At 45.2% G+C, this 15,770-nt stretch overlaps 1 protein-coding gene across 2 annotated transcripts in view; it reads right to left on the bottom strand.

Moving 5' to 3' along the window:
• The window catches only part of caln1 (calneuron 1), a 69,589-nt gene extending 55,033 nt beyond the window's left edge, over nt 1-14,556 (bottom strand). The window contains exons 1-2 of one of the 2 annotated variants that reach the window (XM_069668434.1): nt 14,511-14,556; nt 2,956-3,077 (exon numbers count right to left, since the gene is read on the bottom strand). In XM_069668434.1, coding sequence (XP_069524535.1) covers nt 2,956-3,070 — 115 coding nt within the window. In that variant the 5' untranslated portion in view covers nt 3,071-3,077; nt 14,511-14,556. Of the gene's footprint in view, nt 1-2,955; nt 3,078-12,845; nt 13,159-14,510 lie in introns of those variants that run through there. The other variant, XM_069668433.1, reaches the window with a different exon arrangement.
• Between the last annotated feature and the right edge of the window lie 1,214 nt (nt 14,557-15,770).

Here is a 15,770-nt window from a genome sequence, read left to right on the forward strand (position 1 = left end):
GTATGCATCGGACCAGTCGACCTCACCTACTGTATCCCACAATGCAAAGCGCTGGAGCGACACAGCGGCAGTTGAAATGGCAGACAGCAGCAGCATTCCAGCAGAAGGGGGCGCTGTAGCTAAAGAAGCAGCAGTTATTGTTTACCTCCGCCTGGCGTAGCATGCTGCAAAATTAATTTGTAAAGCTCCTCCATACTACATACTACCGCCAAACGCAATATGCAGTATATAGCATGTAGTATATAGCATGTAGCATGTAGTATAATATAGAATGTAGCATGTAGCATGTAGCATGTAGCATGTAGTATATAGTATGTAGCATGTAGTACAACATTTCGAACACAGCCCTGACACACTGGGGAGATGAGGTGAGGCTAATCAGACGCAGGAGAGACGATCATGGGGAAAACAAGGGCAGGGCACACAATCAAACAGGCAGGAGATCACACAAAGGCAGGAAGTAGAACATCACAAGGGAAACAACAAAATAAAACAGGAAATGCTTTTTAAACAATGAAATACAAAACTAAACAACAACAACTCATGACAAGTGATGATGATGCCACGGGCGCCACCTGCAACCAACGCCTGAGTCCTTTTCCATCGCCTCGAGACGTTTACATTTTTCTACCTGACTGCAACTGACTCAACATTGACTTTTATAATAATAATATTGCAAGACTTTCGGTACTGAGGAAGTATGAGTTTCTAAACTAAATTCAGGGGCATTTATCTTCAGCTGACATCCTCTCTGACCGGAGAGACACGTTTGCGGTTCCCCCAGCTGAACGTCTGAGTGCAGTTTGAAGGATTTTTGACACAGAGATTTTAGGAGTTAAGTACCTTGTTGTTGACACTGAAAAACCTTCTAACTGCCATGACATAAACAACTCATTCCTCCCACTTAAATCTGCGATGACTACAGTCTGCACGATCACTCATCCAACAGGTAGTGTGTAGTAAACACTGATTACAGTGTTGATAGGCTGCAGTTTCACAGTGTTTAGTTGACCTCACGAGGACCCTCTGAACACAGGTCGTTTCTTATTCACCGAACAAAATGAGCTCGCAATGAGCAGGACAGAGAGATTGTTCCTCTGTAAGTATCTCTGTGCATATTAAAGCTCCACTCTGACAGAGTATCAGCCCATTACCGCGCTGTGTAATTTTCCAGGCAGCAGCTTAATGTTGCATCCTTGGATTAATATTTCGGAGGTCTGTTGGACTCTGGTTTGTTTGCTGCCTGTGAGGCGGCCGCTGCTGACTCGGGCAGACTGTAATTGATCAGGTTTGTGTTCTACAGGCCCAGGTGATTACTCTCAGACACACTGCAAAACAAAGGGTTCATAAACACAGCCTCGGTGTTCAGCGGGGACGTGGAGCCACAGAGAAGCCAGCAGACGTGAATGCGGCTGGTGAGATAAGCCACGCGCTGAACAACGCGTTACTCTGCATTGTGCTCAAATTTTGGAGGATGCTGCTGGTTTTGTAGCGCTGTATTGTCCTTTAGAGCATCACTGACTATAAAAGTGATTGTTGTGGCTCTCATCAGCACCTGTCCTGTCACAGTCCATCTACTATTGGCCTCAGGTCTGTTGAGTAAGAGGAAATGTTTCCTGCAAAACAAAGCTCCATATGTGTTTGGGAATCCGCAGCGTGTACAGGCCTGCTTCCTAAAATAGTCATCTTTACGCAGTGGATCCCACTGTGTGACCGTCTGATCCCTCTTACAGTCACATGACCGGCCCAGCTTCTCTGGTTCAATAGCTTTGTTTACCACATAACGTACAGACAAACATTGTCTGTGCGTGTCGCCCCTCTCGGGCAGCCGGCGTTGTTCTTTAGCTTTAGGTAACTGCTCCCCTTCGTCCTGGCTCTGCGTCCCTCTCAAGCTGGCGTGAAGCGGAACTAAACAGAGCTGCAGTGAGTTTAATCATTTGTATGCAGCACGTTATTCCAAATGCAAGTATTTTAGTCTTTGTTGTCCCTTTTTGGACGATAAAGCTGGAGCTTGAAAATATCTGAAAACTGCTTTAAAAACCAGAAGCTGGGTGCTGCTGACACACAGGCACAGATCCTGTCTGTGTTTACATTCTGACCTCTGCTGAAAGCTAAATCATGCATCATCTGGAAACAAATTCATGATTTTAGATGTTGAAATATAATCTCATCTTCATTTGGAGTAAAATGCTAACAATGATCATTTGGATCGAGAGGCAGACAGGCTTTGAATGCACATTAAAGAGTAACCTCACACTTTAATGTGTTTTTTGAGCTGTGATGTAAATTATACTGCTGTGCTGTGATGAAACGATCAATGCTGGCGTTAATATTGACAATTCTTTTATAAAAATCGGGTTGGAAACGGCTCAAACACGCTATCTACTGTTTTAAATCAGCCCTGGACCTTTCCTTGCGATGCTGACGTAGAGACGAACGTTTGGGACAAAATGACATCATGAAATTTATTTTAAAAAAGAACGTTAACGCCTGCCAATCAGAGGTGGGCGGTACCCCGGCCCCGTCTTTGAGAGGGACTTTACTCTATTTTTGCTAGCACGCTTTACATTAGCCTTCTAGCTAACGTTACCACTCAGAGCGCCCATTCTCTCTTGCCCTTGCGTTGCCTCGCTCCGAAAGCTTCAGGCATTAGTGGGGCTGGAGCCAACGGCTCGAACTGATAGGGCTCGGGACCACCACGGTCCTCCACCACACTGAAGTGCTCTTCAGGGGACTCTGGAGGGGAGAAGTCCTCCACCTCAGAATAGCCCTCTGAGCTGCCGGACACACCCACCGCCCCTCCACCCCCTCTCCGCCCCCTCTCAGCCCCCTCTCAGCCCCCTCTCAGCCCCTCGCCCACTTTGAGCATTTTTCTAAATTGTGCAGTGGGTGGAGTTACGGTCAGACCCGTGGGTGCACTTACAGTGTAAGCATAAAGTACGACAGCAGTCTTACCATCGAGCTCCTCCACAGAGATGCTGGCCAGCACGTCGCTGTCACTGTCGGACAGCGAGCGGCTCAGGTAGTTCCCCTTGTAGAGCAGGCCTGCCGTCACATGGTGGAACGGCATCTTCTCCCTGAGAGACGACAGAAGGAAACGTTTAGACAGAAGTGAAGCAACGTTTACCTAAATTACTTTCTTCTTTAAATAGAAACAATTAAAAAGCTCCTCATATTAAACTTGTGGAGTGGGACTCCCAGGTAAGATGTTTAAATATTAAACCTGCTAACAGGCATTAAAAGTAGCGTCTTTTCAAAGTAAAGTTGACCTGTAGGCTGCATAAACCCTCTCTTCAGCCGAACATAAGAAACATGATACATGCATCTTTAATCAGCTACAGAGAGCTGGTCTCCATTTGTGCTTCTGCTGAAGCTAAAACAAATTAAAGTCCAGGCGGCGCAGCAGAAACGAGATCCATAAATGAAGCAGAACTCATTCACTAAATGGGAAGTCACACAGTGAGGGAGTCTCATATAAAGAGGTGAGTGTAGTGAGTGTGTGTGTGTGCGCATGCGTGTGTGTGTGTGTGTGTACTGTATGTGCAAATGTGAGCAAGGCAATTAATTATTCAATAAATCGAAGCCCAAGGGCACAGGAGGAAAAGAAGAGCACATGGAGCAGAGAGATTTGGGCGACTGGTTCCTCCTCTCTAATTGGATTTGGTCTCGATGAGCACTCGGAGGTGATGCCTCTCAGACTGACTCAGGAGCTCAAAATGGGCCGAGACAGAGAGCAGAACGCTGAGCTGCTTTGAAGCATTTGGCTTCTCTCTTTGTCTCTTTTGTCAGCTGAACTTTAGATCAGATTTCTGCAGAGTCATAAGAGCCTCAGCATCTCCAGAGCGTTGTTACAATAACTCTGAATATGCATCGTGAAAAGTTTCCTCCTCGTGTGCCAGGTGTATCATCCCGGCCCTGCACAAACTGCTCTGTAATAAGACATTATTGATGTAAAGAGGGTTTTTAAGTCGTTATTGGTGTTTCATTCACGTTATTCGAACATTATAGAGGACGGAGCAGCGGGGGATTCTTTGGGCTAACAGAACCTTCAGCAGCTCTTGAACTCATCCGGATGTAATAAAACTGTTCAAGGATTAAAAAGGTAACAGAGAATATCAAGCATCTCAAACAGATCTCATGCAACAAAAGGTTCTTATTCGTTTTCCGACTGGAATCTTCCACTTAGATGCTTAAGAGAGCGTCTCGGAGGTTTTTGTGAGTCTATATGTATCAATATAAGTCAAAGAAGTGCTCCTATCTTACATTTTCTACAAGATAAAAGTCGCAGAGATGGAATAGAAACATCTTAAGATCCCTACAAAGGAAAGTTTAGCCACACGTTGCACACATTATGTGCAGACAGGGCAGGCCCCTTTAGCAGATAAAACATGCCCTCTCAGGAGCCCCTCCAATGGATAAATGATACATGCTGAAACATTTGTGAGCCTCTGCACACTCCTACATGTGAGACAAAGGCCAATTCCACATCTCCACACTCACGGACTTACAGACTTTGAGGCGCGTTCCCGGTAAGTGTGTGAGTGCTGTCAAACTGTCAAATCATCAGGTGCGTGACGCTCCGATGCAGACTCTTCAACGCCAAACTACGGACTTTCCGTGAGTCCACATATCTGCAGACTGGCGAACTAGGTGATGTATCCAAACTGTGCAGCCCCCCATTAAATGTAAACAAATGTTTGTACATTGAAGAAGTTTTAAATAAAGTTTGAACAAAAATAAAAATGTAAACAATATGATGATCTGATCTTATCTTAAAATACGTAAGACACTTAAGACAAATACATGCTGCAGGTCGGCTTCTTCCCTTATTAGATGTATCGGCCCATCTGGTTTCCAGGCAACATGTGCTGCCATGATAGTGTGTCCCATTCCTCAAACCCTCACGCACTCACACACTGCACGCCTGACCAGTCCGTGAGTGTGCAGTGATAAGGCTTTAGGGTGGAGATCGGGATTGGGCCATTGAGCCGTCACAGGACGCCTCTGAAGTTGAAAATGTCCACGTCGCTTCGCATCACAACTTTCTGTGCGCTGGTAGCTGGAGCCCCGGCCCCTCAAACAGCCTGAGCACGCCACGGCATGAAGCCTTTTAAAAACGGTTACAATAACCTTTCTAATGAAAAGCTGCAGGTGTCTCACTAATGTCTTAACCTCCTGAGACCCTGTGTCCTCATACGGGGACATTACATTTTGGCTTCACAGCACTATAATATTAAATTCTGCAAAACTTAGACCCGTTGGTCTCATTCATGGACACGTTGTCCACCAACCTGGGGTCACAAAAGCAAATTACACTGATCGGTGTACATTCAAGATGGCCGTGATCCCGGCCAACATGTGTTACAGTCGGTCTCTACAGAAAACTCAACCAGGTACAAAACCTCTTCAGATTTTACGATTGAAACTTGTTTATTTAATGCGTTTTAACAGTTGTAGCTTGATATGGCAGACACATTTGACTAACTTCATCAATAGCAACAAGCTAAAACACCGTGACAACAAGGTACTCACATGAGGACATTTCAATGTAACACAAAGACAATTCTTAGGTTTCATACTTATTAGGTCCTGTTAATCCCCAAAAGGTAGGAGACATTAAAAATGCATACCAAACAATTCTCGGGTCTCAGGAGGTTAAAATTCAGGGCAAATCGTGCTGGAGGGGTATTTAATAACCATGAATAAAGCCACTGGTAACAACAATAAAACTCATGCATTATAAGAAAGAGGAGACAAGTGTACTTTGTCATTCTGATGAAGCAAAAAGAGAACGAGCAGATATGAAAAGCAGAGACGACATTAAACTTCAGACAACTTTAAATCAGTCTGACTTCATTTTCTCAGCATCAAGTCGTTATCTCCTCCAGCAAATGATAAAATACTGAATTTCAGTCTTTGCTACCACTTCCCCTCCTCAGAGTCTTCCTCCTCCACGTCCAGCTCCTAAAAATGGCTCCCGTTCCTCTGTAGCAGCAGCCAGCCATCCATTACCTCACAAATTGAAAACCGGCCCCTGCATCTTTCTTGTTTGTCAGTTTAATCAGCATGAATATCAAGACGACTGCAACTCTGCCTACAGCCACTACGGCCAGCTCTCATCGCACCTAATGTGCAGATTTTCATTTCCTCATTCATCAATTATTCAGTCACCTCTCCGCTGTCATTATGAACACATTAAAATCGTGGCTCTCGTGCTTTCTTTGCATGTCATCATGAGGAGCTAACCTGCGTGTTTGCAGAGGTAAACTGTGCAGGTCTGCTTTCCTCCAGCCAGCGAGAACAAGCACTGATCAGGATGATTTATTAACATACATTATGTTACAGTAAGTTCTTCAGGAGCAGACTGTGATCCTGGTGTTTGTGACAAAATAAAAGACTCGTATGTTTTGCAGCTTAAACGTTTGCCCTTTAGCTTAACAGTGGCTAAAGCCAGCTGTGTGTGTGTTTATCTGCATGTCTATGATTGTAAGTGTTCTCACGTTTCTGACACTCTGACTTTTCATCTTAAGTAATCTTATCAAGCTAAAAGCTCGCAGTAACCAGCTCTGAGCAGAGGACAGACCTGCGTTTTAGCAGCAAGGATTAAAATGTTGAACAACACAGAGACGAGTCAAAGACGTGTCACAGCAGGTACGAAGGCCGGACACAGGATCGGGTGTTAAAGCACCAAAGTACATTTGTGCATCTGCAGTACTCTTTGGTGTTTAGAGCTCGTTGTTCAGTCGACATTCTGTGAAGAATCGCAGGCGGCGTCCGTCACACAGCAGAGGCTGGTCCACTAGAGAGAGTGTTTGGAAGTGGTCTGTTGAGTTACAGGTAAGTTATAACTGGCCAACGTCAAAGGTGAACGATGCTGAAACAATAAACATGAGCAGGGACTTTAAGGGGCGGCTGTGGCTCAGTGGTAATCGGTCATCTCCCATTGGGAAGGTTGGCGGTTCGATCCCTGCCTGCTACAGTCACATGTCAAAGTGTCTTTGGGCCAGACACTGAACCCTGAACTGCTCCCAAAGGCATTTAGCCATCGGGTATGAATGTGTGTAGATACTGATTATGGAAAAGCGTTAGTGCAGTCCATCTACCATCTGCTTAGTTTGGATCTGTGTTAGATTAAAGTCCACAAACACATCAACAATGACGAGAACAGAACCGATATCTTCAGGATTCGAGCTTTCAACAGAACCTGGAGCATCAGAATCAGAATAGTCATAAAACAATCAATTGAATCAATGAACTGGTCAGTCAGCAGAGACTTCTCTGCAGGTATCACTGGCTCCATTCAGCAGCTGTTCTGTTCCATAAGGTCCCTCTCCCCCTCTCTTATCGGCCATCTGTGGAATATTGTTCAGTTCTGACTGCTGGTACAAAAACAACCTATGTCCATATGTGACACATTAAATGAAGTGTTCATGCAGAGCACTGAAATACGTTTACATCTTTATCAGCTGTTTCCTTTAAGCTGCACAATCATTTACTCACAGCTGTGAGGCTGAACAATAATCAAAACTTTATCAAAATAAACATATGGCCTATGGAGGAGTAATATCTGTTCAAACAGTATGTAATGTAAACACTGTGCTGCAGACACACCACACACAGACGTATCAGATATCTTTGTTTGGAGTAATTATTGTTCTTGTCATTTAGTGTTCTTGTTTTAGCCTTGTTTAGTTCTGTGTTTCATTAGTGTTCATGGGTTAGATCATTTCCTGTTTTACTTTATCACCTGTCTCTCGTGTTGGTCCACTTCCTGCCTTTTGTTTCCCGCCTGTTTGATTGAGTGCCCTGTCCTTATTGTTTTCACCTGCCCCTCGATTGTCTCACCTGTGTCTGATTAGCCTCACCTCCTAAGTTTATTAGGCTGTGTTTGAAATGCCGTACTACATACTATATACTACGCACTATATACTACATACTATATACACAACATACTATACTACATGCTGTATACTACATACTGCATTCGATGGTAGTCTGTAGTATGGAGGACCTTTTCAAATTAATTTTGCAGCATGCTACGTCAGGCGGAAGTAAACAATAACCGCTGCTTCTTTATCTTTAGCGCCCCCTTGTTGGAATGCTGCTGCTGTGACGTTCCAGCGCCTTGCATTGTGGGATACAGTAGGTGAGGTTGACTGGTCCGATGCATACTGGAGATTTTTTCCCAATCAGTACAACATCCGGGTAGTTTTGGCATACTGCACATTTTGCTTTTGTTTGCATACTACGTACTACATTTTTTAGAACGTACTGCTAGTACAGTAATGCATTTCAAACACAGCATTGGTCTCTGTGCTCCTCTGTCTCACTGTCAGTTCATCGTTTGTCATATCTGCCGTCCATCATTGTGAAACCATTTGTTTCCTCGTGGCTCCCTGTGCGTTTCCCATTTCTTTCGGATTTTTGGTTCAAAAGTCTGCCCCTGGGTCCCCTCGCCTTTTTGTTTAGATCCCTAAATGTGACACAGATCCCCACAAAAATCACACTATAATCATTTTAATGATTTAAATGAAAATAATGTAAAAATTATCATTCCCTTTAATGTCACGAATCATCTCAAAATTGTCCAAATAATGGCAGATATTTTTTCATATATATTTGACATCCGTTTGTGTTGATGCTGCTGTTCAGCAGCGACATTATAACCTGACAGTTATCACTCTCTCTGTGCTCCCTCACACTGCGCTGCATGCTCACAGAAATCCATCCCTGTAACGATTTGTTGCTTCGGACATAATAAGACTTTCAGTTTCACTGAGAAACAACAATAACATGTATTGACTTATTTGTATTTTTACAACCAACAAAATAAAATCTGACACCGCTGACAAACAAAGATGTAGAAGTGTCCGACAGCGCAGAGAGAGCAGGTTTCACTCCAGTATGTTACCATCGTATCTCAGAAGGATGTAGGTCTAGTGTTTATAGCTGTCGTCGAGCAGTGAGATAATGCGCTGGAGAACACTTGATCTCAGCCCCTTAAGAACACAGTGTTGAACAGAGCTGTTCACAGCCGTCAGCATCATTACACTTGATTAAATTGATCAAGGTCCCCGCTGAACGAGCTAATTTGCCCTTCAGGAGCAGAGCAACATATAGTAATCACTTAAATCAGGGAGTAATCACCGCAGCCTCATCCACGACCACGGCAGATCAGTTCTCTATTCCCCGAGAAAGTGATGCATCAGTTCAATAGAAAGAGGCGAGGATTCTGGGATTTAATACTCAGATTGACCGGCTGATAAAAACGAGCCTCAGAAATGACTTGGAGATAAAATCAGTGGATGGTACCTCTGAGCGTTACTGAGCCGGCCGTGAGGAATCAGGAGACTCTTTGAGGATACACACGGACGCTTTTTAGGGCAGCAGAAAAACGATTAGTTTCATGTTCAATGTATTATTTGATTCATTAACTCAGCCTTCATGTCCGACCAACGAGCTAATCTTCCTGCTAATTGTTTCAGTTTTACCTTCAAACAGACTGAAATGAGTTCATCTTGGTGTAGTGGAGCTGCTGTGTTCAGACTGACAGGTGTAAAATCCAATCAGACACGAACGTGACGCTGAAGCAGAATAAACCTCGGCTCATTTTATGGGATCCTAACTCACATTTTACATTACTTTGGGGCCATTAGCTAATGCTGTTAGCCGAAGTAACTTTGAGTGAGGCAGCGAGTCGGGGTTCAGTGTCTGGCTCAAGGACACGACGAAATGACAGCAGAGGCGGTTGTTGATGGCTGCACTCGCTGTGATTGGACCTGTGGCATTTAATCACAGAGAACCTGAAGCTCTGCTGCACGGTGTGCTGCGATCGCCGAGTCTGTTTAAGACTGAAGCTTCAAAAGATCAACCCGACACCCCTCTCTACTTTTATTAGAGCTGAGGTACATAGGACATATGAAGGTTCAGCTTCTTGAACAGTTTATTAAAAGACTTTTATTTCTTAAAGTTTTCTTGTGTTTTTCCACACATAACAAGATCTGACTGTGAAGGTGCAAGAGTAACAAAGCATGTCTAACCTGAACGACACAGTGACCACCATCAGATGGACGATCTAAACACCAGTGTCGTCATATACGCAAGTTTTTCAGACCCGAGAAGACCTGCTAATGAATGCCGATTGTCTCTTCTCCCATTGCAAGTGAAGTATCCTGTTTCGGCGAACAACAAACGTCCCCTCGGGTCAGAGGCAGCTCTCTCACCTCGCTGTGTTGCTGCATCTTGCACAAAACTAAGAACAAATTCACTTTGTATGTTGTTTGTATTTATGTGACAGCGGCAACTTCAATGCGCACCATAGCATTGCGCCGGAAAAAGGGCGGTGATGGTCGACACAGGTTTTGTGTTCGCATCAATGCTGATTGAAGCCGAGGCGATCATTACCCGGGTCTACTGCAGAGTCATTGACCCGGGTCTGAATGCCAATTCGACCTTTCCCACTAAGCAAAGAAGCCGAGTGTTAGCGGGTTTTTTGACCAGTGGAAGATACAAGTGTTTTGGCAGCATACAGGAGCTCACCTTTCTTTTCTTCACTGATGGATAACAAATGTTAAAGCCCAAAAAAGCTGCGGATGCTGGTGCAACTATTGTTTGCCTGAATGATGAGGTCTACATCCTGATAATGATGTTTACTGAGGTGTGAACAGGACAGATTCTCTTCTTTTAAAAGAAACCTTCTGTTAAAAATGAACCCTGAGGACATGAAATCCTTCAGTGAACATAAAGTCTTGTTTCCTTTAAAAGTGTCACCTACAACACTGACAGCAGACGAACTCCTGCATCTCTAAAGTCCTTTTAAGTCTTTCCATGGCTGTTAAGTCTGGGTCACGACAGAACTGAACTCAATTACAGCACAGACATAAATAAACCCACCTCCACAGAAGCTGCCTGCATGCCTGCAGGTAAGGCAGCACTTGTACCGACACTTGAAGAGGCAGACAAAGATGACGGGACTAATCACGGCTCTTTGACCTGAAGGAAGAAGCACTAAGCTGCAGAGCGGGTGCCAAGAAAATACTGCATGTCCTCAGAGAACCGACAGCGAGGTTTGAGGAACTCGTTTCTTTCTGCACACTTGTGGAGCAATTAATGAAGACGTCAGTGATCAGTGTCACACCTTCAAGTAAGACATGGGAGGTTTGGAGATCAAAGTCAGGACTCAGAGAAACAGACCCTTCTGCATTAATCAGACTTTTTCTCAAGGCAGCTGCGAGGAACTTTGATTATACGTCCATTTTGGCAACCCCTGTAGAAAATAGCTACACAGACTATTCCATACTATAATCTATAATCCTGTGACGTCCAAACCTCTTCTGCCTTTCTAAGAAATAACAAACCAACCCTCAGCCCCCCCCGGAGCAGAGCAGAGCCGTCCTCAGTTCTGAGAGAGAGAGAGAGAGAGAGAGAAACCTGATGGTGAAACGAGCTCAGCATTATTCAGAGCTTTCTGCATGACAAGGAGGCCAGATGGCAATTTCTCACATCGCACCCTGCAGCACAACAGCCAACAGCAACGGGCTGATGGCGAGGGGGGACACACGCAGAACATTGTGTCCTGGCAGCAGAAAATCAACTGTTTAAACACGACCGTGACACAGTGACATCTTTATGAGCACGTCTGAAAATAAACGAGGAGAAAACACTCCAACGCCGGTTTGAATGCAGCGAGTTATCAGCATGTAGCTCTCCTTTCAAGGTACAAGAAAAGTCACTGTTTCCATTACTCTGACAAAGCGCCATCCTTCCCTTCACAAGGAAAAACTGCTCAACTATAAAATCAAAAGAAAGAGAGCTGTGCTTTAAGGCTGGATCCACGCTGAATCACAAAGAGCAGCTACTGACTCTCTCCTGGTTCACACGTGTCCTCTCTTCATCACATCACTAGCAGAGAAATACAAACACCTGCAGGTTGAGGTGCGGCCAAATTAGCAGACAATATTATAAAGTTTTTTATTGTAAATTTTGCCTGGTTTTAACATTTTCATCAAAGCTGGAGAACATGTTTTAATATAATTTATAACAGAGACGTCTCTGAGATTGTAATCTTTTCCCTGACAGACACCTGGCCAAGACAGCGCACACCTTACAGCTCAGGTGTAAATAAAACACCAGCAGACATCAGGCTCACACAGAAAAGACTGACACAGCACAGATGAGGCAAATGCACGCAAGCCAGCAGCTGCTCATCAGATTGGTCACCAGAAAACAACAACATGCGTTAGACGGCCAAAAACAGGATTTGCACAATCTATAAACTTTACATGAGATCATTTTTATTGACACTCTCAGTGTTCCTACAAAGCGAGGCAGCTTTGTGCCGTCTGATGATGCTGTTCACTCGTGGATCTGTTGAGCCTTTAACAGAACTGAACGCTGAAGCTGCAAACACGCAGAGACATTAAAATGTAAAACCAGAGCAGCTCATTCAAGCAATCAATGATCAAACTGCTTTTCACCACCCAACCGTCCGTCTGCTCTGTGTGAAATGGCAACAAGTTATGCAACACATGCAACCACAAACGCATGCTGAAATCTGCCCCCCTGTAGTAAATAATGAGGGGCAAATACTGCCTTGGATCAATAAGACACGGCTGAAGCCTCAAAGAGCAGTTTCTGGATACAGGACTTGCAGCGCTGTGGACTGAGCAGTAAAAGCTTGAAAAGGCAGCCAACCAGCTGGAAAGGCAATTCATCAGACCATCAGTGCAAAACAGGAGTCACACTGAAGGAGCGTCCCACTGAAGTGCCACCTTTCTGCACACATTTCCAGCTGCTCCCTGCAGCAACACACTCTCTCTCCGTGTCTCTCCCATGCTGATTCTTACCCATACTGTTGGCTCTGACTGTACTCAGCAGGATACTGCAGCACATCAGGCTCCCTCGCCGGACTCTCCATCACGCCTTCCTCCGTCCCGTCCCTCAGGTACGGGTTCCCCGGCAAATCTCCATTTACCTCAGAGTGCGTCCCCAGCGGTGGTGGTGTGCCGGTGGGCTCCACCGTCTGAGGATCTGTGACCTCCTCCTCCATCAGACTGTTAGATGCAGCGGTGCCTCCAGCAGCAGCAGCAGACTGCCTGTCCACACACCACTGAGCCCGGCTGCCTCCACAGTTTGGGCTTGTCCCAGAGCAGCGGCATCGGCTCACACAAACCCGTTGTTAATATTTGAGCAGTGAGAGCAGCAGGTACAACAGCTCCTCTCATGCTCCACTCCTTGGCTCCTCACTCCCTCCCTCCCTCCCTCCCTCTCTGTGACTCTCTCCCCTTTTTTGCTCTCTCACTCACTCTCCCGCCCAAACATTCCTCCACATGAGGAGACAGAGTGGAAGGCTCATTAGTGAGTCCCAATGACAGACTCAGCCCTGCCTGCCTGCGGCTGTGCTCACAAAATACACAGGGAGAGGTGAGAGAGAGAGAGAGGGAGGGAGAGAGGGAGAGAGAGAGGGAGAGAGAGGCAAAATAAAGAGAGAGAGGGAGAGACAGACAGACAGATAAGGAATGACAAACAGAGAGGAGTGGACAAGAAAGAAGAAGACAGGAGGAGGAGGAGGAGAGATTGAAAGATGAGGTGAAAAAACAACAAGTGTGTGTGAGTGTGTAAGAAGACACTTACACGCGCACACGCACTCAGTCTTAACACCCCAGTGGATTATGCTCACAGTGCGCTCTGCAGGTCAGAACGGGGATGCTGTGAAAGAGCATCACACGGAGCGCGCGCCGTGCGTAACAGCGTGCGCCACCGTGTGGAGCAAAACCGCGCGTGGGACGCTGCGCAACTGGAGGATGCTGATGGGAATGGTGTGTGGGTGGGGGGCGGCCGGCATCCCGGCAGGGGGTCCACAGTCTGATCTCTGCTGAGCCCCTTCGCGGCTCCAGTACATCACATAGACACACACACACACACAAACACACACACACACACACACACACACACACACACACTTAGAGCTGCTCGTCATCAGTGTGACAAATATTCCATCCATGCAACAGCTCCATCATCACCAACAGGCGACAGTGTGGTTATTCTCATTAAGCGACATTCTGCTCGGTGTCTGACGCTGTTTGCTAGAAAATAAAAGCTCGGATTTGTCTCTAAAAGCAGCATGCTGTGTTGAACATGCGGGAATGATTCCTTTAAGCAGGTCAACGCTCAATGATTTATTTAAAAACTTCAGTTGAGTCGATGTTGCTGCTGCAGTCTTTGACGAGTCTCATGATTACACAAGAAAAACTAAAACATTCAGACATCTTGTTTTAGTGCCTTTTCCTCAAACACCATGCAAACCTTCCACCGAGACACAGAGACAGAAACCTGCAGCAGACACGAGCGCAGGCTCCTCACAGTGGACATCAACACAACAGGTGTGAGCCTGCGGGGAGCACTTGTGTGATTGAATGCGGACGGAGGGAACATCAATGAGCTTTAATAACAAACTGCATCCCACTCATTACCCACTGCAGGTTATTTATTGTCTCATTTAGCCAACTTACCTTTAGGGCTGTTAAGTATCTGAAGGTGATCAGTCAAATCCGTTAATCGATGCCCGCAGTAGGATCCAGTTTAGAGACTTGAGGTGGACTCCTCAATCAGCCTCGCTGATCGATCCGGGCAGCTGGTTGTGTTATTGGTGAATTATTCCTTTACTTTGTGAACGCAGCGCAGTCATTTCTCCCCGCCGTAAAAAGAGGACATGATACACCAGCTGTTCTTTCCTGATATGATCTCTAGCAGCAGCAGCGAGCCGCGCGCTCAGTCGAGTTGCACTTTTTGCAAACTCTCATCAATTTTTTAATTTCTTCTCTCATCCAGACGCGCAGGGAACACGAACAGTGGAGTCACACATAAAGCTTTCCCCCGCTCAGGTCCGCTGACTCAAAGTATAATCCTCAGGACTGAAGATCCTCACACAGGTGCTGAGCGTCGGGAAGATTGATGAGAGCAGCCCGCGGCCAAAGAGACGCTCCAACCCAAATCGATACGCAATCGAGCAGCAGAGCAGCGATTGGCTGCTTTAACTCCTGATTGCTTTAATGGGTTAATTGTGTCATTTTTATCCAGAGAAACTTACACCGTTTATGTTTCACTGAGGAAATATCTTCCACGAGTCAATCATTCCTCCTCTTCCAAAGCTATTTAGATTTAAAAAGTGAACATGTGTCAGATAAGCAATAACAAGGCCGTATTTCCGGTGAAAACCTTCAAAATAATGCCTTCATTGACGACCACAAAGAAACAAACATTTTAGTATAACCTGAACAATCATTGTATCACTTCAAATAAAACCTAAAGGACATTTCGGTGCTTTTCTGTAATTCTCTTTACTGAATCTTTGCTTTTCCCCTCCTGACAGTTTGGTTTGACAAAACTATTTCCACAGTTGAATCGTCAATTTCCGGTGTTCTCGTCGTTTCTTTGGAGCTTGATATGAAACTCGAGTACTTTCTCAAATGGCACAGATTGACATTTAAAACCTTATTGAGTTCCAATAACCTACACACACACACACACACACACACTGAGCAAATAACCAATGATAGTTTTTCCTCATTTGAAAGATAAATCCAGAAAGTTTGAGTCGTCATCCTTAGTGTTGTTTCTTAGTGAACATTCATTAAAAAAAAAGTCCCATGACCCCTGACCCAGGTCATACACACACACACACACACACACACACACACACACACACACAAATAGCCTCTGCTTATGCAAAATAAAGAGTTCACACATGTCCTACTCACAGCTCATCTCAT

The sequence above is a fragment of the Semicossyphus pulcher genome, unplaced genomic scaffold (genome assembly GCF_022749685.1).
Source record: "Semicossyphus pulcher isolate SPU_LCO1_2020_fin unplaced genomic scaffold, fSemPul1.0.p SCAF_19, whole genome shotgun sequence".
NCBI classification, from domain to species: domain Eukaryota; kingdom Metazoa; phylum Chordata; class Actinopteri; order Labriformes; family Labridae; genus Semicossyphus; species Semicossyphus pulcher.